At 50.8% G+C, this 19,875-nt stretch overlaps 1 protein-coding gene across 1 annotated transcript; it reads left to right on the forward strand.

Moving 5' to 3' along the window:
• Positions 1 to 13,204, forward strand: LOC101934388 (early activation antigen CD69-like). The gene is made up of 5 exons (XM_065564134.1): positions 1 to 4,015; positions 4,725 to 4,844; positions 6,701 to 6,870; positions 9,757 to 9,860; positions 10,093 to 13,204. Exons 1-5 carry the CDS (start codon positions 3,823 to 3,825, stop codon positions 10,226 to 10,228), a joined length of 723 nt encoding a protein of 240 aa, XP_065420206.1. The 5' UTR covers positions 1 to 3,822; the 3' UTR covers positions 10,229 to 13,204.
• The last annotated feature ends 6,671 nt before the right edge of the window (positions 13,205 to 19,875 follow it).

Below are 19,875 nucleotides of genomic sequence, written 5' to 3' on the forward strand. Positions count from 1 at the left end.
TGCGCATTTCATTTTATTTTACTTGGTGACTTACTTTGTTCTGTCTGTTACTACTTGGAACCACTTAAATCCTATTTTCTGTATTTAATAAAATCACTTTTTATTTAGTAATTTACTCAGAGTATGTATTAATACCTGGTGGAGCAAACAACTGTGCATATTTCTCTATCAGTGTTATAGAGGGCGAACAATTTATGAGTTTACCTTGCATAAGCTTTATGCAGAGTAAAACGGATTTATCTGGGTTTAGACCCCATTGGGAGTTGGGCTTCTGAGTGCTAAAGACAAGCACACTACTGTGAGCTGTTTTCAGGTAAACTTGCAGCTTTGGGGCAAGTGATTCAGACCCTGGGTCTGTGTTGCAGCAGATGGGAGTGTCTGGCTCAGCAAGACAGGGTGCTGGAGTCCTGAGCTGGCAGGGAAAACAGGAGCAGGGGTAGTCTTTTGCACATCAGGTGGCAGCTCCCAAGTGGGTTTCTGTAATCCAACCTGTCACACAGTTGTTCCTTTATTGCCCAAGTGATTGAAATGACATTTCATTTCCACTAGGGGGCAGACACTGTCTGACTGGGGCCAGCCAAGGGGGGATCCTGGGCAAAGGGCCCAGCGCAGAAAGACCCCCCCACTCCCCAGCCAAGGGTCCTTGCAGGCCAGATGGGGAGGGGGATCTTAGCCCGATGGGGGCTGATGCTGGGAAGAAGGGTCCCTCCACCCAAAGCCCAGAGGTGTGTGGCCACCACCAGAGCAAGTGCCCAACCCGCAGCGTCCCTGCAGCACAGCCAAGGCCGGAGAAGGAGGCCGTCCCATTCAATTGACAGCAGGGTACCAAGGGAGGGAAAATCACTTTTGAAGTGGTAATGAGAGTGGCCCATTACAGACAGTTGACAAAAAGGTGTGAATAACAGTAGGGGGAAATTAGGTTTAGATTTTGTAATGACCCAACCACTCCCAGTCTTTATTTAGGCCTAATCTGATGGTGTCCAGTTTGCAAATGAATTCCAGTTCTTTATTTTCCCTCCCTTGGTATCCTGCTGTCAATTGAATGGTCTTCTGACCCAGGAACCTATCCTTGTAACAAAGCCCGATGCCAACTCTGTCCACATATCTATTCCAGTGACATCATCATAGGGCCTAATCACATCAGCCATACCATCAGGGGCTTGTTCAGCTGCACATCTACCAATGTGATATATGCCATCATGTGCCAGCAATGCCCCTCTGCCATGTACATTGGCCAAACCGGACAGTCTCTACGCAAAAGAATTAATGGACACAAATCTGACATCAGGAATCATAATACTCAAAGACCAGTGGGAGAACACTTTAACCTGTCTGGTCATTCAATGACAGACCTGCGGGTGGCTATCTTACAACAGAAAAACTTCAAAACCAGACTCCAACGAGAGACTGCTGAGCTGGAATTGATATGCAAACTAGACACAATCAACTCAGGATTGAATAAGGACTGGGAATGGCTGAGCCATTACAAACATTGAATCTATCTCCCCTTATAAGTATTCCCACACTTCTTATCAACCTGTCTGTTCTGGGCTAGCTTGATTATCACTTCAAAAGTTTTTTTCCTCCTCTTACTTAATTGGCCTCTCAGAGTTGGTAAGACAATTCCCACCTGTTCATGCTCTCTGTAAGTGTGTATATATATCTCCTCAATATATGTTTCACTCTATATGCATCCGAAGAAGTGGGTTGTAGCCCACGAAAGCTTATGCTCTAATAAATTTGTTAGTCTCTAAGGTGCCACAAGTACTCCTGTTCTTTTTGAATGGTCTTGTTAGACTGACCTCACACGTGGTAAGGCAAATCACATCTTTTCATGTATTATACCTGCTCCTGTATTTTCCACTCCATGCAGCTGAGGAAGTGGGTTCTAGCCCACAAAAGCTGATGCACAAATAAATGTTAGTCTCTAAGTGGTGCCACAAGGACACCTTGTTGTTTTTGCTGATACAGACTAACACGGCCACCACTACCTGACGTTCCAGAGACACTGTTTGTGATGTTCCCTGCCACAGAGCGGGGTGATGTTTTCCTTTAACCTTTCCCATTTTTCCTTATTCTTTTTTAAATTAATTGCTGACTAAATAAACTGTATTTTCTTTAAATTGTATGTAATGATCAGTGGGTCAGGGAAGTGTCTGGTGCAGAGAGAGCACCCCGGAGTGGGGACACCCTAGCCCCTGTCCCAGGTGATCACAGCAGGGTTGGGGGTCGAGCCCCCCAGGAATCCTGGGCCCAGCCTTGTTGGGGTTATGAGGACTCTGCCAGACAGGAGAGTGGAAGGGGAGTCCTCGAGGGGGAAGGGGAGCACAGTTGTTTGCTCCACCCAGGCCTCTGGGTTAAGAAAGTAGGAGCGAGGACTCAGATCTTTCCGCTAGCTCATTTCACCGGGGTCGCGCAGAAGCCAGGAAAGTTCCCCACAATAGCGGGACCATGGCCCTGCTTACATGTGGGGCAGGGGGTGCTGGGGACAGGGACAGTGATGCCCTGGGCAGGCCCCAGTGAACAGCCTGGGATGTGTCCCCACCGGGCTTTGCAGGGCAGTCTGATCTCTGCACCCCACTGCAGAGCCCGCGGGGTTTGCCCTGGGGTCAGACCCTTGGTGCTGGCTCCGTTTGGTGCCTTTGCTGGGTCCGCTTGGTGCCCTGAGCTGCCGGATTCACTCTCTGGCTCCTGCTCTGTTGGGCTGGCGCTGTCTGTCCTGGCAGGTGAGTCCCTCCTGCAACCCCCCCGGGCAGCAGCTGCTGCTTCTCGCCCTGCCAGACCAGAGACAGACACTGGAGAGTGGGTGTCAGTTGCACTGGCTGGACTCGAGTTACCGATTATTAAACTGCTGCCCCAGCCTGTGTGTGTGTTCGCTGGGTTAGTCTGTTCCTCTGTGATGTGGTTTGCAAATGAAATTCACCAGGGTCTGTAGAGCCTGGATCCCGTGAGCAGCAGAGGACTAATGCCCCAGGGGCAGATGGGGGCTGTGAGGGGGGTGAGCTGCTCCTTTCATTCTGTAATGCAGGAGGAGGTTGGAAACAGCTTTAGGCAGGTGGCCGAGCTGTTACAAGGTGCCGGGCAGGGGAGAATCCGAGTCTCTGTATGAGCACAGGATCAGGCCCCATTGACTGCAGTGGAGCGATGGCTAATTTCACCAGCTGGGGGTCTGGGGTCAGTGATTTCAATGGAGCTGCCCCAATTCACACCAGCCTGGGATCTGGCCCCACTTTCTCTACATGGAACTGACCCCAGTCCAGCACCTGCCTCCGTGTGTTTGTCAAATGCTTTGGGATCCTTCAGATGCAAATCCCTGTAGAGAAGCCAGGGCAGTCCTAGCACCGTCAGCTCTAACCGACCCTGCTGTGCAGGGCTGTGTCTGGGCAGATAAACACCGACACAAGCCAGCCCGAATAACCCGACAATTCTCTCCATAGGCAAACCTCGAACCCAGACCCCACGGGACGGGACGCCAGTGAAAAGAAACAGAACAAGGACGATTCAGTGACCTGGAGTTGATTTGGTCAGCGCCTGCTACGGCCTGGTTGACCCTGGGGATAAAAGCCGTGTCAAGGGAAGCTTTGAAACAGTTCATTCGAACACAGCCCAGACCCAGCCTGGCTGGTCGGGGTATTTGGGCAAAACTCACAAACCAATTATATTTGAAAGGAGTTTTTCCTGATCACCCCACGTAGCCAAACCGCGCCTGAGCTGTAATCGAGTGAGCTGCTTTGAAACTGTCCTTACAAAGGGCTCTGCCGGCACCGCCAGACCCACTGTGAACAGGCCTCAGTTACCGGTGGCTGCAGAACGGTGGTTCAGATGAACAAGTCGCCTGTTTTGGACTCCACGAGTCTTTCAGAGAGAGAAGAGATGTGGAACGAGTCATCTCCTGCTGAGACACCAGAGCCAGATCCAGGCCTGGGTTCCCAGGAAACCCCATTGACACAAAACGGAACAACTCATGTGCCCATCCCCCCACAGGGTGGAGAGAGCTGCACAATCTGCCCTACAGGTACAGCTGCCTCTCTGGGGTCTTCTTACACTTTAACTCAGTGGGGGCCTTTATCTCCCTCTAGTGGCCGGTCCATGTAAGATACATTAGTCAGTTACGGCCCTTAGCCCAGGCAGGAGCAGTCTGTGGCTTTCGATCCCTGCTCAGTCCCTGCATATTCACCCCACTTCCTCCGTCAGTGCTAGACAGGCTGGTCAACTTCCATCAACGCCTTCTGGGCGGAAAATGCTGCTTTGAACAAGACCATTTTTTTGTTCAGAATTTTTCGGGGTTTCAAATGGAAACAATGCCAGTCTTCATTCCAGATGGACAAAATTTTGGGGGGAGGGAATTTTTGTGTCAGAAAATAAGAAAAGAATCAATTTTTGATTTATTATATCAGGGTCTCCTCCCGCCATTCTCTCCCTTTTTAAATAAATACTTTCACTGGAAACATTTTCAAGGGGCCGGGGAAATCTGTGAAAACCTCAAATTGAAACCCCTGTTTTTTCTGATTTCGCCCCCCCTGAAAACTTGAAAGCACTTCCTGCCCCCCCCCCCCCGGGTTGGAATGAAAATGTTCACTTCATTCACTCTAACTGCATTAGCTAGAGCTCGTTTGAAAACGGGGATATTGTGCATATAGAGAGAGACATTTAATCAGTGTATGGCCCCCCCCGCCCCCCTGCCATAGCAGCAGCGTGAGCATGACTGGCTGTTTCTATTACAGGTTTGCTGTCTGGGTTGGAACCACGGGCACGTCGCTGGGCAGTTCCCAGTGTGGTTCTCAATCTCATACTGACCATCCTCCTCCTCCTCCTCATCATCATCTTCACCATGGCACTGTCAGGTGAGTGTGGAGCCCGCACTGACCCCGTCTCTGCACCTTACACTCCGTGCTGGAAACATCACAATCCCCCTTCCCCCCAATTTCTCCTCTCTTCCCCCCCCCCCCCCGGCCCACACCTGCTTCAACTGTCACATCAGACTCTGCTGAGCCCGTGGCTTTTCTGTGGGGTCTTCCCCCTCTGCCAATGTCCCATTGGCTGTTGGGTAACTCTGCCCTGTCACCCAAACACACCTGGTTACTAAGGGCTGTGAGTCACCGTGTTACCCCCCCTGTCTCCAGTGGGAGGGAGCCATATCTGTGCCTGGCTGGCTGGCAGCTCCCTAAACCCACCAGCCTTTCAGCCTCACAAGTCCTCTCCTCCCGGCTAGGCCAGCCCTGGCTTTGTCTTGCAGGTTAACAATACCTGCACCACGGTCCCTGCATCCCTTTGCAGCGCTCCCCCGTGACATCCAGCCCTGACACTGGCTCCTCACAGAAATCCCAGATCCTCTCCCCCAGAGATGCATGTGTCCCTGGTTAATAGTTTTACTTTATATTGCTGTATCACGCACAGCACTTCTGAGCACTGGGTCTACACTCACCTTTCCTGTCTAATAAAGCCACCCCCCCCCCCCAAGTCCAGTCTCTCGCAGAGCTGGCCGGCTTCACAGGAATGAGGATCCAAGCCTTCCTGAAAGCCCCCCTGCTCCTCCTCAGTGAATGGATCCAGTGGGTCCAGTACAGTGAGAAGTTATTTAAAAACTCTGCTCATTATACAAAATGTTATTCTGACCCCAAAGGGCCAGCCTATTATCAGGTCAGTATTAGGTTGGATCTTACCCAAAATACCACGCTGCCAGCCAATCCTTTAGCACCTAAATCTAAAGGTTCATTATAAAAGAAAGAGCAAGAAGAGAGTTGTTAAATGGTCAAGCAGTCAGATACATACAGAGACTTCAAAGTCCATATATCAGATTCTTTGCTGCATTGGTGTTTGCTGGCTTGAAAGTCCCCCTGGAACACATCCACAGCTTGGATGGGTCATTCAGTCCTTTGTTCAGAGCTTCAGTTTGCAGAAAAGTTCCTCCAGAGGTGAGAAGCAGGATTGAAGACAAAATGGAGAAGGTGCAGCTGCCCTTTGTGTTCTTTTGCTATATGGCTGGTACTTCCCGTGTCTCAAACACAAACTTCACAGTACATGGCATGGAAAAGCCTTTGAGTTCTCTGTCCACCGGCCTGCCCCTACATGTCTTGCTGACTCATAAGGTGTAGCCCCTGTCTCCTTTCCATGGGTTCATTGCACAGCTGATGACCCTGGATGGGCCACTGAGCAGGCTGGGCAGTGCTGATGTCAATCTGTCTGGGGGTGTCACCCAGAAACAAAGCACAAGTCTGGAACTACAGACATACCCTACACATGTATAACTCATAACACAAAAGTGATACAAACATATAAACAAGGTTATCGTACTTGGCAAATCATAATATTTTTGCAGCTCCCTCATACGGCCTATCTGGCCAGCTCGTTTGCAATTTGATAATATTGGTATCAATAATATCACTAAGTGTTCCACATATTCCACACAGCGTCACAGTCTGTGCCTGTAGGTAACTGCAGGGGGCAAAATGGGGACCCCAGCAAAGGTGCCCGGGGCTAGAAACGAGACCCCAAATTCACAGCTCGCTTCACTGCGGGGAGCTGGTGGGTGGCACTGGCCTCTCTGTGTTGTGAAGGGGAACGTGTCTAGGCACAAGTGCAGCTTCCCATGGTGTGGAGGGTGTGCGGAGTTCCATGGTGTGGTGTCACTGGGGGCTTATTGCCATGGCTACAGAGGGAGATGGGCAAATCTCTCACCCTGTTACTTTCTCATCTCCAGCAAAGAAATCTGAGCCGTGTCCAGCTGATCCTTCCTGCCCAGACGGCTGGGTCGGGTACCTGGGGAAGTGTTTCTATTTCTCAGAGGCTGAAGAGAACTGGACCAACAGCCAGAGCCACTGCTCTGCCCTCGGTGCCTCCCTGGCTGTGATTGACACCCAGCAGGAAATGGTGAGACCCAGATTCTGGGCTGCACAGGGTGGTGCTGGCAAAGGCGGCTTTATGCTGGGTTTGCCCTGGGGTTGCCATGACCCCAGATGCTGTTTGAATTTAGGGCAACTTCTCACATCCCAGAATAGCCAGAGTACAGATTGCGCCACCCACTCTCCATCCTCCCCGGTCACTGGGGGTTGAGTCGGAGCAGTGTGGGGCTAATATGCCGACCCTTTGCTCCAGGGGAATCCCCAGCAGGGGAATCCAGTTGTTTTCCAGCCCCTTTAATGGGACAGGAGCAGCATTGCCAACCCAAGTGTTCAAAAATCATGGATTGAGACCCCCCCCAAACCATGAGATTGACTTTCAAATAACAGCTTTCAAGGCTTTTAATTTGTTTTCTGGTGTCGTAGCTTTTAGGGGTCACAATTACAAGTTTTTCTCTGCAACCATGAGGGTTAGAAACTTCTGAAAGACGAGAGTATCTTGTAATCACCTGACTCCAGGAGCTGGGGTGTTAAGAAAAACACCAAACAGCACGAGACTCTCAGTAAAATCGTGGGATTTGGTAAGAATGCAGGAGTGGTAAAGGTCTGGAGTGCAGCTGAGAAGCTGAGCCAGGTAGCTGCTAAATCAGAATTGAGGTGGGAAATTCTGATATTTTCACATTTGTGTCTGTCATGAATCAGGACAAGAAGTTGAAATACACAAACTTTTTACTTTGCATCCAGTTCCAGAAATGTGTGAAAATATCTGGTTTCCACATTTGATCAAACCAATTTCTTTCATCATTCACAGATCAAAGCAGTTTGGTTTGTCAAACTAAATCAGAACATTTTGTTTTAGCATGGTTCAACATTGAACCGCACCTGTGGCTCCTCATGGGAGTTGTAGTTTGGGGCCTTCTGCCCCCTTCTGTGTGCTGAGATCCAGGTTGGACTACATCTCCCATGATGCCCAGCAATGGCTCAGCCAATACGGAAACCATGGTGCATTATAGGAGATGTAGTCTGGGGGAACCCAACCCAGAACGGAGGTGTGAGGCCCAAACTATAACCCCCATGAGGCACCTTGGTAACTCAGCTGCCTACAGATTCATAGATTCATAGACTTTTAGGTCAGAAGGGACCATTATGATCATCTGGTCTGACCCCCTGCACGCTGCAGGCCATAAAACCGTCCCCGCCCCTTCCCTGGACTCTGCTGTTGAAGTCCCCAATCCTGTTATTAGTGACCTCAATCGGCAGAGACCCTCCTGCTAGAGATCCCTGCCCCATGCTGCGGAGGAAGGCGAAAAACCTCCAGAGGCTCAGCCAATCTGCCCTGGAGGAAAATTCCTTCCCGACCCCAAATATGGCGATCAGTAAGACCCCGAGCATATAGGCAAGAGTCTCCATCCTGACCCCTTTTAGCCATTATGCTATTTACCTACCATTGCTTGGTTTTCCTTGACAACTATGTTTTACCATTAAACCATTCCCTCCATAAACTTATCTAACTTAATCTTAAAGCCAGACAAGTCCCTCGCCCCCACCGTTTCCCTCGGAAGGCCGTTCCAATATTTCACCCCTCTAACGGTCAGAAACCTTCGTCTAATTTCAAGCCTGAACTTCCCCACGGCCAGTTTATATCCATTCGTTCTCGTATCCACGTTAGTACTAAGCTGGAATAATTCATCTCCCTCCCTTGTATTAATCCCTCTAATATATTTAAAGATAGCAATCATATCCCCCCTCAGCCTTCGCTTTGTCAGACTAAACAACCCAAGCTCCTCTAGTCTCCTTTCATACGACAGGTTTTCCATTCCTCTGATCATCCTAGTGGCCCTTCTCTGCACCCGTTCCAGTTTGAGTTCATCTTTTTTAAACATTGGAGACCAGAACTGCACACAGTACTCCAAATGAGGTCTCACCAGCGCCTTGTATAACGGAAGCAGGACCTCCTTATCCCTACTAGATATACCTCGCCTAGTGCATCCCAAGACCGCATTGGCTTTTTTCACCGCCACGTCACACTGTCGACTCATAGTCATCCTGCGGTCTACAAGGACCCCTAGGTCCTTCTCCTCTTCCGTTACTTCTAACCAATGCGTCCCCATCTTGTAACTAAAATTGTTATTGGTCATCCCCAAATGCATCACCTTACACTTTTCACTATTAAATTTCATCTTATTTCTGACACTCCAATTCACAAGTTCATTCAAGTCTCCCTGCAGGATATCCCTATCCTCTTCTGAATTTACAACGCCTCCCACCGTTGAATTGAACTGATTAATGTTGAACTGACCCCAAACAAAATCATTGCTCAATGGAAAATAGAAACTTTTCCATGAAATCAAAATTCATCTTTGTAGGAAACACATTTTCTGTCACAGAAATATTTTGATGAAAAATCTTCAGCCAGCTCTACCACCCGGGGGGTGTGTGTGTGTGCAAGTGGGGCAATTTGCCCTGGGCCCCGCAGGGGCCCCCATGAGAGTTTTTCAGGGCCCCTGGAGCGGGGTCTTTCACTCGCTCCGGGGGCCCCGGAAAACTCTCGCGGGGCCCAGGCCCCCGGCCCATCTTCCATGGCAATTCGGTGACGGGGGGGGGTCCTTCTGCTCCGGGACCCGCTGCCGAAGTGCTCCGAAGACTCGCGGCGGCAGGTCCCGGGGCGGAAGGACCCCCCCACCGCAGTGCTGGGTTTTTGTCTGCCGCCAAAGACCCCAGGCCCCCTGAATCCTCTGGGCAGCCCTGACTGATAGCTCATGGAGCGGACAGGTGCTGCCTCTGAGGTTGGGAATTCCCAGCCTGGACCACCTGCCCAGCTCCCCCTGTGTAGTAGCCCAGAGAACCCAGTGTAGGTTGTAGAGATCCCAGACATGGAGATGTGTAACATGTATTTCCTGTTACTTTTCTAACAAAGGGTTTCCTGATGCGCTATAAAGGACCCTCTGACCACTGGATCGGCCTCCGGAGGGAACCGGACCAGCCCTGGATGTGGACCAATGGCACCGAATTCAACAACTGGTGGGTCCCTTTTAGTTCTGTTAACTCAGTAAATGTTGCAGGTCACATTTAAACAGGACACTGGCCTTGTGGTTAAGGCCTGCTGACTTGGGAAATGGGGGTTCAGTGCCTGGCTCTGCCATAGATTTGCCATGTGACCTGGGGTGAATCGCTCGAGGCTGGAATTTCACGGCTAGTTGAAGCTGCTCTAACAGTTGTGTCGGGTTTTTATTATTATTTGTTGCGGTTGCAGGTTTCCAATAGTGGAAGGAGGCCTATGTGCTTTTGCGAACAATGCCAATATTGCCAGTTCAGGCTGCTCCAGGGACGCACACTGGATCTGCAACAAACCAGCGGAGAAACCAGAAGGCCGAGCAAAGCGACTGTAACCTGGATGAGTCGGGCCTTGTCCTTTCCATGGGGCTGTCCCAAGCTGCCTCAGCGAGTGGGGAACTGGGTGAGGCTGGTGAAGGGGGACAGCCCCAGCACCAAGGAAGAGAGACGCTCACTGAAGGACATCTGATAGCTCCTCCCCTTGGAGCCTCTGGCACCATTGGCCCATCTGGGGACTGGGGTGAGGGTGCGGATTAGCCAGCAGCCCCCAGCTCACTCTGTGGCACAGAGAAGGGATCTTTTGACTTGGCTGCTCCCCTTCTGGTTTCCAAGCCTGCTGTGTCTCTCCTGTCCGACGCCCAGGGCAGGAGCCTGGCCCAGACTGTAGCTAGAGGCCAATGTATGGGCTGGGCCATCGGGAGGTGCTGTGAACCCTGCAGCCATGGGGCGAAGGGGCCGGTGTGAACCCTGCAGCCTGGGGGAAGGACGCATGAACTCTGCTGTACAGCGAGAAGGGTTGTTGTGCAGGCCCTGCTGAGCGCTGGGGGAGCATGAAGAGATGCTGTGTACAGGAGGGGATTGCTGGGACGTGCTAGGATAGAGAGGGTGGGTGGGTGTGTGTGTAGAATTATTTGTATAATAATACACCAGCTCCAACAAGGGAAACTTTTATTTTGTAAACTTAAGTCCTCATGTGACTGGCTCCTCCCAACTGAGCAGGGAAACAGGAAGCAGCTGCATCCTCCCACCAGGGCTGTGAGCTCCCCGCTCCACAGGGACTAATGCACTGAGGACAATGTGACTGTGTCTCTTTTCTTATCCTCCTCCTCATCTTCCCTTCTGCCTGCCGGGGAGGGGCTCCCCCAGACTGAGGGAAAACTCTGCCCACCAGGGGGGTGATGCCCTCTAGGGGAAGGGCACTGCCCTCACTGGACATTTCTCTGAGCTCTCCCTATAAAGGGCCGGGCTTTGCATTGGTGTCTCTGCCCTGGGGAAGAATGGGTCTGTCACGAGCCCACTGGAGTGTGGGGGAGAGATCACAGAGCCGGGCTGTTCTCTCTCTGGCCAGGCGCAATCCCCAGGAACAATTCCTGATGAGACAAACTGCGAACAGTGACACACATGCACCCTAATCCTTGTGCTAAGCATCAGGAAGATACAAATAATCTTTTTATCACATCAGCACTTGGAAGCCGCAGCTGAGATCCGGGCCCTGTTGTGCCGGGCGCTGCACAGACACACAGCGAGAGACAGTCCCTGCCCCAGCTGAGATCAGGGCCCCGTTGTGCCGGGCGCTGCACAGACACACAGGGAGAGACAGTCCCTGCCCCAGCTGAGATCAGGGCCCCGTTGTGCCGGGCGCTGCACAGACACACAGGGAGAGACAGACCCTGCCCCAGCTGAGATCAGGCCCCGTTGTGCTGGGCGCTGCACAGACACACAGGTAGAGACAGTCCCTGCCCCAGCTGAGATCAGGGCCCCGTTGTGCCGGGTGTTGTACTTAAAGTACTGCACAGGATCTATTCACTGCACAGGATCTTTTCAGGGGGAATAAGACAAAACGCCACATTTATTAGTAATACATGTATTCATTAACACTGTATTATATGCATATAATATATTACACTTACGCTCACACACACACACACACACAAACCCATTCCGTCTTGTTGTTACCAATTAGTTGCTCCCCTTAACTTCACTGGCCAGGTGAGTTAGATGGGGGAGGGGGTGGAGCCGGGCTTCTGCCGATCCGGATCGATGCTCCCATGTTGACAAGACGAGACCCGGGGTCCTCTGCAAGACACCTTACTTTTATAGCAGCTTTTCTCTTATGCAAATTTAGACCAGATTTAAACTCTGTGTCTGTGTCCATTGGTCCTTTGTGCTGCTTTCTTTTGAGTGTTGTCCCAATGCTGCAAAGAGGGTGTTTCCAAAAGAAGGTGCTTGCTTCTAACCCCCGAGGCCATCAGTATGTCTGCTTGTCTTTAATGAGCCCACTTGACACGTTTTATTGTTCTTGGGTCTGGCTCCCAGCCCCTCTCCAACAGTTGAGGCTGTCTGGAGGTGCTGCCTTTCATGCCTTGCTCATCCACACCTCATTCATTCAACAGGGCAATTGATTAAGAGTGGGGGGGGGGGAGAGCTCTTGTTCTACTGCTAGCAAAAAGAAATTTTTCTTCTATCTTATTCTATCCTTAGGGGCTATAATATTATACCAAGGGCAATGCAAAGTTTCTAAATGAGGCTTTGATACAAAGTCCCATGAAAACAGATGTCACACGTGGGTAGACCCACCACAAGGTTATATGAAGAGGCACAATGTAAAGTTATATGAATCTACATTGTCCCCCTTTTGACCTCTCAAGAACAATTCTTGAGTGGTCACCATATAAATCTTTTGTATTTGTTGCAAACAAACCAAACAATTATAACCAGGTGAATACAACTAAAACCATTACAATTGACTAAACACCAGATATAACATAAACACAAATGCAAACAATTATAATTATAATAATTGGAAATACAACAAAACCATCACCATTACAATAATTGGGTACATTGACAAACAAAATGAGGCCCAAGTTTGATGCTGCAATAGCCATCAGACAATAAAAGTCACTGAGGTTAGGACCTTCTTAAGCACACACAACAAATAAGATTTTGTAGGAGTACCACAGTTGTTATGCAAGGTTAAGCTGATTTGGACTTAAACTAACATTCAGTTGCTAAAATGTTGTAGAATTTCCTATTTTTAATAGTTGTTCTTAGAGGTTTTTGGGGACCTGAAAGATGGGGCCATTCAATTATGGGCCAAGGTCTTACAGGTTATGGAGGCCCAAGAACTACCCTTCAGGGCTTGGGGAAGTAGAACCAGAGTGCATAGAGGAAAGTGTGGAATTAACAATACAAGCAAATGTAACTAACAATACAAATGTATTAATAACAAAAATTAACAACAAAATGACTATTAGAGAACCTAACAAAAAAAAAACAAAATAACCCTGATGCACTGGGGACCAAAGTCTTTTGGACACAAGGGGTGACTGATAAGTTGAATGGAGATGGGGGAAGTAGAGAGAGGAAAAGACATTTGCCCTGTCTAGTGTAGTATCCCCTCTTTCTCTGGACCCAATGCTAGCACAGGACACCACTAGAGACAGACACAGAACATGCAACACAGAACACTGAACACAGACTTTGTCATGACACAATAACCATGGTATTTTATAACTCTTCAGCTGGTACCAGCTCTCCTGATGTTCTGGTTCAGAGCCTGAAAGATAGAAGCTTGGAAACAAATTAGCACAGTGCTTTCACCCTGGCAGAACCTGCTTAGTCTCTGCCACAGTGTGTTTGGTACTTGGGGCTGCACAAATGCTAATTAAGTGGTGCATTTTTTGTGAGTGTAAATCCTCCCTTTCTCTCAGTAAAAGGGCGTTAACACTCCATCTAGAAAAAAAAATTTCTGTTTTAAAATCTCCAGCCATTTTGCCATGGCCTGGAGATCTGAGGCAGAAGCAGGCACTGTGGTTAACTGTTTTAATGGCATTTTGGCCCTGGGAGGAGGAATTTACCCAAATATTCCAAATATCCCCCTTCCCAATCTCCAGAGGGGTCCCAAAGGTCTGCCCCCTTCTGGGGTCTCAAATGTTTCTTCTCCTGATGTTACTGCTGCTGTAAGATTTGAGAGTGCTGCTTTAACTCTCTGTACCCAACCTGTTTTTCAGTTTCTCTATATGTTGCTTGCCTGGGCCCGATCCTGCTTTTTTCAATAAACTGTTTTTTTTTCATGGGCACAAGCCTTGTTCCACTACCAATTTAGCAAGGAGGGTGGGCTTTTTAACTAGCCCCCACCCTTCCTGGTTCCGTTTCTTAAACATTTTTTTTTAAATTGTGAAATTACCACAATATTACTTACAAAAAAAACAAAACAAAACAAACAAACATAAACCACACTACACTGCCCAAACTCCTATATCCTTCAGAGTTTGGTTTAACAGAACAAGATCTATATCTTATGTTTTTAACTCACTCTGGGCCAGAGGGAGAGACGCTAAGCTTCCCTCTGTATTGCTCGGTCTGCTACCACCGAGGGTTCATACACCAATTATACAAATCCTTCCCCGGATTAGATCCTTCCCCGGATCAGAGTGAGAAACACTAAGTTCTCCTCTTTAGCTCAGTCTTGCTACGGCTGAGGGTGTATGTACCTCTATAACACAATTCAAACCTAAACTCCTATATCCTTCAGAGTTTGGTTAATCCTTCCCCGGATTAGAGTGAGAAACACTAAGTTCTCCTCTTTAGCTCAGTTATGAACACAATTTAAACCTAAACTCCTATATCCTTCAGAGTTTGGTTAATTAACTGAAAGTTTACACTCTTTTTCCTCTAGTGCCAGGCTTGCTAAAGCTGGCGGTGTGCACACCAGTTTTATAATAACTGTGGGTTCTATGCTTGCTCCCCCTTTTGCATTCTCCACCAAAATGTTGTACTTAAAGTACTGCACAGGATCTTTTCAGGGGGAATAAGACAAAACGCCACATTTATTAGTAATACATGTATTCATTAACACTGTATTATATGCATATAATATATTACACTTACGCTCACACACACACACACACACAAACCCATTCCGTCTTGTTGTTACCAATTAGTTGCTCCCCTTAACTTCACTGGCCAGGTGAGTTAGATGGGGGAGGGGGTGGAGCCGGGCTTCTGCCGATCCGGATCGATGCTCCCATGTTGACAAGACGAGACCCGGGGTCCTCTGCAAGACACCTTACTTTTATAGCAGCTTTTCTCTTATGCAAATTTAGACCAGATTTAAACTCTGTGTCTGTGTCCATTGGTCCTTTGTGCTGCTTTCTTTTGAGTGTTGTCCCAATGCTGCAAAGAGGGTGTTTCCAAAAGAAGGTGCTTGCTTCTAACCCCCGAGGCCATCAGTATGTCTGCTTGTCTTTAATGAGCCCACTTGACACGTTTTATTGTTCTTGGGTCTGGCTCCCAGCCCCTCTCCAACAGTTGAGGCTGTCTGGAGGTGCTGCCTTTCATGCCTTGCTCATCCACACCTCATTCATTCAACAGGGCAATTGATTAAGAGTGGGGGGGGGGGAGAGCTCTTGTTCTACTGCTAGCAAAAAGAAATTTTTCTTCTATCTTATTCTATCCTTAGGGGCTATAATATTATACCAAGGGCAATGCAAAGTTTCTAAATGAGGCTTTGATACAAAGTCCCATGAAAACAGATGTCACACGTGGGTAGACCCACCACAAGGTTATATGAAGAGGCACAATGTAAAGTTATATGAATCTACACGGGCGCTGCACAGACACACAGGGAGAGACAGACCCTGCCCCAGCTGAGATCAGGCCCCGTTGTGCCGGGCGCTGCACAGACACACAGGGAGAGACAGACCCTGCCCCAGCTGAGATCAGGGCCCCGTTGTGCCAGGCGCTGCACAGACACACAGTGAGAGACAGTCCCTGCCCCAGCTGAGATCAAGGCCCCGTTGTGCCGGGCGCTGCACAGACATACAGGGAGAGACATTCCCTGCCCCAAGCAGTTCACAGACAAAGGCTGGGAGAGGAAACAAGCACAGAAAGTGTAAGTGACTTGTGGAAAGTCACAGAGCAGGTCAGAGACAGGAATAAACCCAGGTGCCCTGAATCCCAAGCCGGGGTTCTAGCCACTCTGTGGCCCATCAACAATAAACACACTCAGCTTTTGCACGGTTCAACAGAAATCTTTACAGTCCGTGCGATAGTGATAATCCCTCGCTCGTCTCTAGAGCTTTCCAGCAGTAGATCTCAGAGGGCTTCACCAAGGAAGGTCAGTCTCCTTATCCCCATTTCTCAGCTGGGGAAACTGAGGCACAAAGGGTGACTATAATGCAGTTAGACGCCTGCGGCTGGCCAGTGCCAGCTGACGTGGCCTCAGATGAAGGGGCTGTTTAACTGCAGTGCAGTGACTGGGGCTCCGGCTGGAGCCCGAGCTCTGGGACTCCCAGGAGGGGGAAAGGTCCTAGAGCCCAGGCTCCAGCCCGAGCCAGAATGTCCACCTGGCAATTAAACAGCCCCTGAGCCCGAGCCCCGTGCGCCAGAGCCAGCTGACCCACGTGTCTATTGTCGTGTAGACCAGGGTTTCAAACTGTGGGTCGGGACCCCAAAGTGGGTCACACCAGTGTTCCTTCTAATGTGTTACATCCATGTGCGGAATGAATTTTGTTATGTGACGTGACACAGCAGTAGGTGCTCATACCAAAATTCATGGGGTGGGGCCGAGGGGTTTGCGAGAGGGCCCAGGGCTGGGACAGAAGATTGGGGTGAGGGCTCTGGCTGGGGATGCGGGCTCTGGCGTGGGGCCAGGGATGAGGGTTTTGGGGTGCAGGCTGCCCTGAGGTGCAGTGGGGAGAGACGACTCCCCCCAGCCCTCTCACCACAGCAGCTTGGGGCCAGGGGGAGAGGCGCTTCTCCCCACCCACAGCAGCTCAGGCTGGGCTGGACCCCTCTCCCGGCTGTGGCAAGTAGGGGGAAGGTCTGCGCTGCGGGAGAGGCATCTCTCCCCGCTGCAGCCCTGAGCCCCTGCGTGGGGCTTAATAGGTAGCTGCGCAGCTGAGAGGGATCTTAGGTCGCGACTCCATTTTAATGGGGTCGCCAGGGCTGGTGTTACACTTGCTGGGGCCCAGGGCTGAAGCCGAAGCCTGAGCCCCACTACCTGGGGCTGGAGCCGGAGGATTTCAGCCCTGGGAGGCAGGGCTCAGGTTCCAGTTCCCCGTCCCCAGGGCTGGAGCCCCGGAGGTTTCGCTCCCTGGCCCGGGACAGCAGGATGGCTCAGACTTCGGTCCCCCCTCCTGGGGCCATGTAGTAATTTTTGTTGTCCGAAGGGGGTCGTGGTGCAATGACGTTGGAGAACCCCTGGTGCAGACAAACCCAGACAGATGAAGTGTCTTACGCGGAGTCACCCAGCAGGCCCAGGGCATCCTGCCCGTCAGCCAAGGCCAGGGGCTAGAGAGGGTGCAGCAAACGCCAGGGTCGCCCTTCTGTAGCAGAGCCAGGAACAGACTCCAGCCTTCCATGTGCCAGTCCAGTGTGCTATCCACTAGGCCACACTGCCTTCCTCCCCTGACATCGCTGTCAGCAGGGTGCATTCGTCCAGCCCCAGTGACCAAACCCAAAATGAGTCTGTGCTCGGCAGCCCTGTCTCTCCCGCAGACCGGCCCAGTTCTGTTCTCTGGCAGTCACAAGCCCAGCTGTCTCGGGGGGCGGCTCCTAAAGACACTGGGGTCTGTCTGGCTTGGCCAGTCAGCCTGCCCTCCAGCTTTCCCAGTCCATCTCCTCCTGGGCTGCCGGGCCTCTGAGTACCAGGGCGTTCGTTAGCCCCCAACCCTCCCCATGGTGCTCCCTGCACTGCCACTGAGCACCCCAACCCGGCTCCTCTGACAGAGACAGTGACCCCAGAGATCACCAAGCAACACGCATGGAGAGGCTCGTTTGGCATCGGGGCACTGATCCTTAACGATGCTTTGAGGCGGTAGCAAGTGGACAGCACGTCAGCAGGGTAAAGCTCTGATGCCGGACTAGGGAAGCTGAGACCCCATCGTTAGTGACAGGAGTTAACGATCCATTAGGGCAGGATGGGCAGAGGTGTGTCAGATCACAGGCCGGACGGGAGCAATGGACGGGCCGGGGAAGAGAGCTCAGAGTGGGACCTGGCAGAGAGGTGCAAAGAAATTAATCGGGAGCGAAATACAGGTGAAAACCAAGATCCCCACCTGGTGTGAATCCACCATAGCACCACTGGAGTCAATGGGGCCCGATCCCAGCTCGGGTCAGTCAGTGCTGCTCCATTGGAGTCCCTGGGCGGAGGCTGATTTACACCCGCTGAGAATCTGGCCGATTCCTCCCTCCCAGCTCCGGGGTGGAGAGGGTTAAACTGCCCCAGGGCTGTGCAGAGCATTGTACCTACGGCCCGACCCGGCCCCCGCAGCGCTTCCAACTCCTGCTGGGACATGTAACGCCAGAGCTGGGAATTGTTCTTCTATATGGAATTAACCCTTTAAACTCGTCCGCCTGAGGTAGGACTGGGAGCCAGGACTCCTGGGATTTAGTCCCAGCCCGGGGATAGGGGGAGGGGATGGGGGGTTAGTCCCAGCCCACAATGCGGGGGAGGGGGGTTAAACAAAAGACATCTCTACGACACAGGTTGGCAGTCTAACATTTTTGAAACACTGAGTACTGAAAGTTAGGGTTTTTAACCAATTTAAGCTGTATGTGTACGCACCACCACCACCAACAACAACAACAAACAAACCTCTTCCTGCTTTGCTATCACCAGTTCTGTTACTACAGGAATGAAATCTAGACATCCCGTAATATAGCTAGTTCCACATTGTTCTTCAAACCTCAGATCAGTGAAATGCAGCTGTGCATTGAGATACTATATGACTGTAGTACATTTTGCACTGCCTGCATCTACACTGACATCAGGAGAGGAGGTGACTGACCCTAGCATATATGATTTTTAAAAAAAGGTGAGACACACCCACCCACCATCAGTGCAACAAGGAGGGAGAACAGGAGCTGGGGCCAAGAGAAGATGCAATGAAACCCTCCTGTCCCCACAACTGATGTCTGAACAGCATCCGTCACGCTGCAGATCAAAGAAAGGAAGAGCAGCCAGTATTCAGACAGGTCGGATCCTTATGACCCATAGAGGAGAAGTGCACGTTCTACGTAAACTGTAGCCGTTTCCCAACAGAGTTTTTTTATGGACTTATTTATTAAGCAAAAATTAAGACTAGGAGTCTGGTTTAAATTATGTAAATTTTCAGTTGTAGTTAACTGTGGAACTATTGCAGCGACTTTTATTTTACTCCTGCCTTCATAAAAAGCTACAGAGTTAGAACCGATAATTACAGAGACTAAAGTACAGGCTGGGGCTCTGGAAGGAAAGACCTGGGCTGATTGGAGGAAGCAGCTGCAGCTAGGTCATGCCCCAATCAGGGCCCAGCTGGCCCTATAAAGGCTTGAGCTAGGAGCTCAAGTAGACTCTCTCTGTATTCAGAGAGAGAAGGGCCTGGCGGCAGGGATCTAGAGACAGGGTACCTGAGTGGAGCAGGGTTGGGGACAGGCTGAGGAGCTCCAGCCTAGAAAGCCCCAGGCTGTGGCCTAGCATAAGGCCAACAGGTACTTGGGGTTGCAGAGGGCAGCCCAGGGGTAGGCAAAGGCAGCAGGTCCAAACCCAACCTTGCCAGTGATGAGTGGCTGATACTGCAGTCTGCCCCAGGGTGTGGAACTAGTTGGTGACTGGCAGTAGCCTTAGAGGGAGGTGAGGTGGGGATAGTGGGTGGGGGTTCTCTGGGGAGGGGAGACCCTAAGACTGAAGGGTTACTGCTGGGGGCAGCACCCTAGGTACCAGGGCACCGGGGTCCAGAGGACCGGCAAATCACCAGCCTGCAGAGGGCGCTCTGGAGCTGGAATGAGCTAATTCCCGGAAGTCACCAGCAGGAGGTGCTGCAGGGGTGAGTCTGCACTCTTACACCCTGCCTAAGGGAGGAAGGGCTCCATCAGGGGAACTCCTTCTGCTACATAAACTCAGCAGTCTCTGCTGGGCCCCATGCTGGGAGGGACAGGGGAGGGTGCTGCTAAGGGGTGGCCCTGCCATGGCAGTGACAAAGGGGGGCCCTCAGCT

This window comes from Chrysemys picta, chromosome 12, assembly GCF_011386835.1.
Source record: "Chrysemys picta bellii isolate R12L10 chromosome 12, ASM1138683v2, whole genome shotgun sequence".
Lineage (NCBI taxonomy): Eukaryota > Metazoa > Chordata > Testudines > Emydidae > Chrysemys > Chrysemys picta.

What these genes read in the sequence shown, in the direction of transcription:
- LOC101934388 (XM_065564134.1), top strand. Translation starts at nt 3,823, where the DNA reads ATGAACAAGTCGCCTGTTTTGGACTCCACGAGTCTTTCAGAGAGAGAA. An exon ending in CTTCACCATGGCACTGTCAG is followed by an intron (nt 4,845 to 6,700) that starts GTGAGTGTGGAG and finishes TCTCATCTCCAG; the next exon opens with CAAAGAAATCTGAGCCGTGT. An exon ending in GGCACCGAATTCAACAACTG is followed by an intron (nt 9,861 to 10,092) that starts GTGGGTCCCTTT and finishes TTGCGGTTGCAG; the next exon opens with GTTTCCAATAGTGGAAGGAG.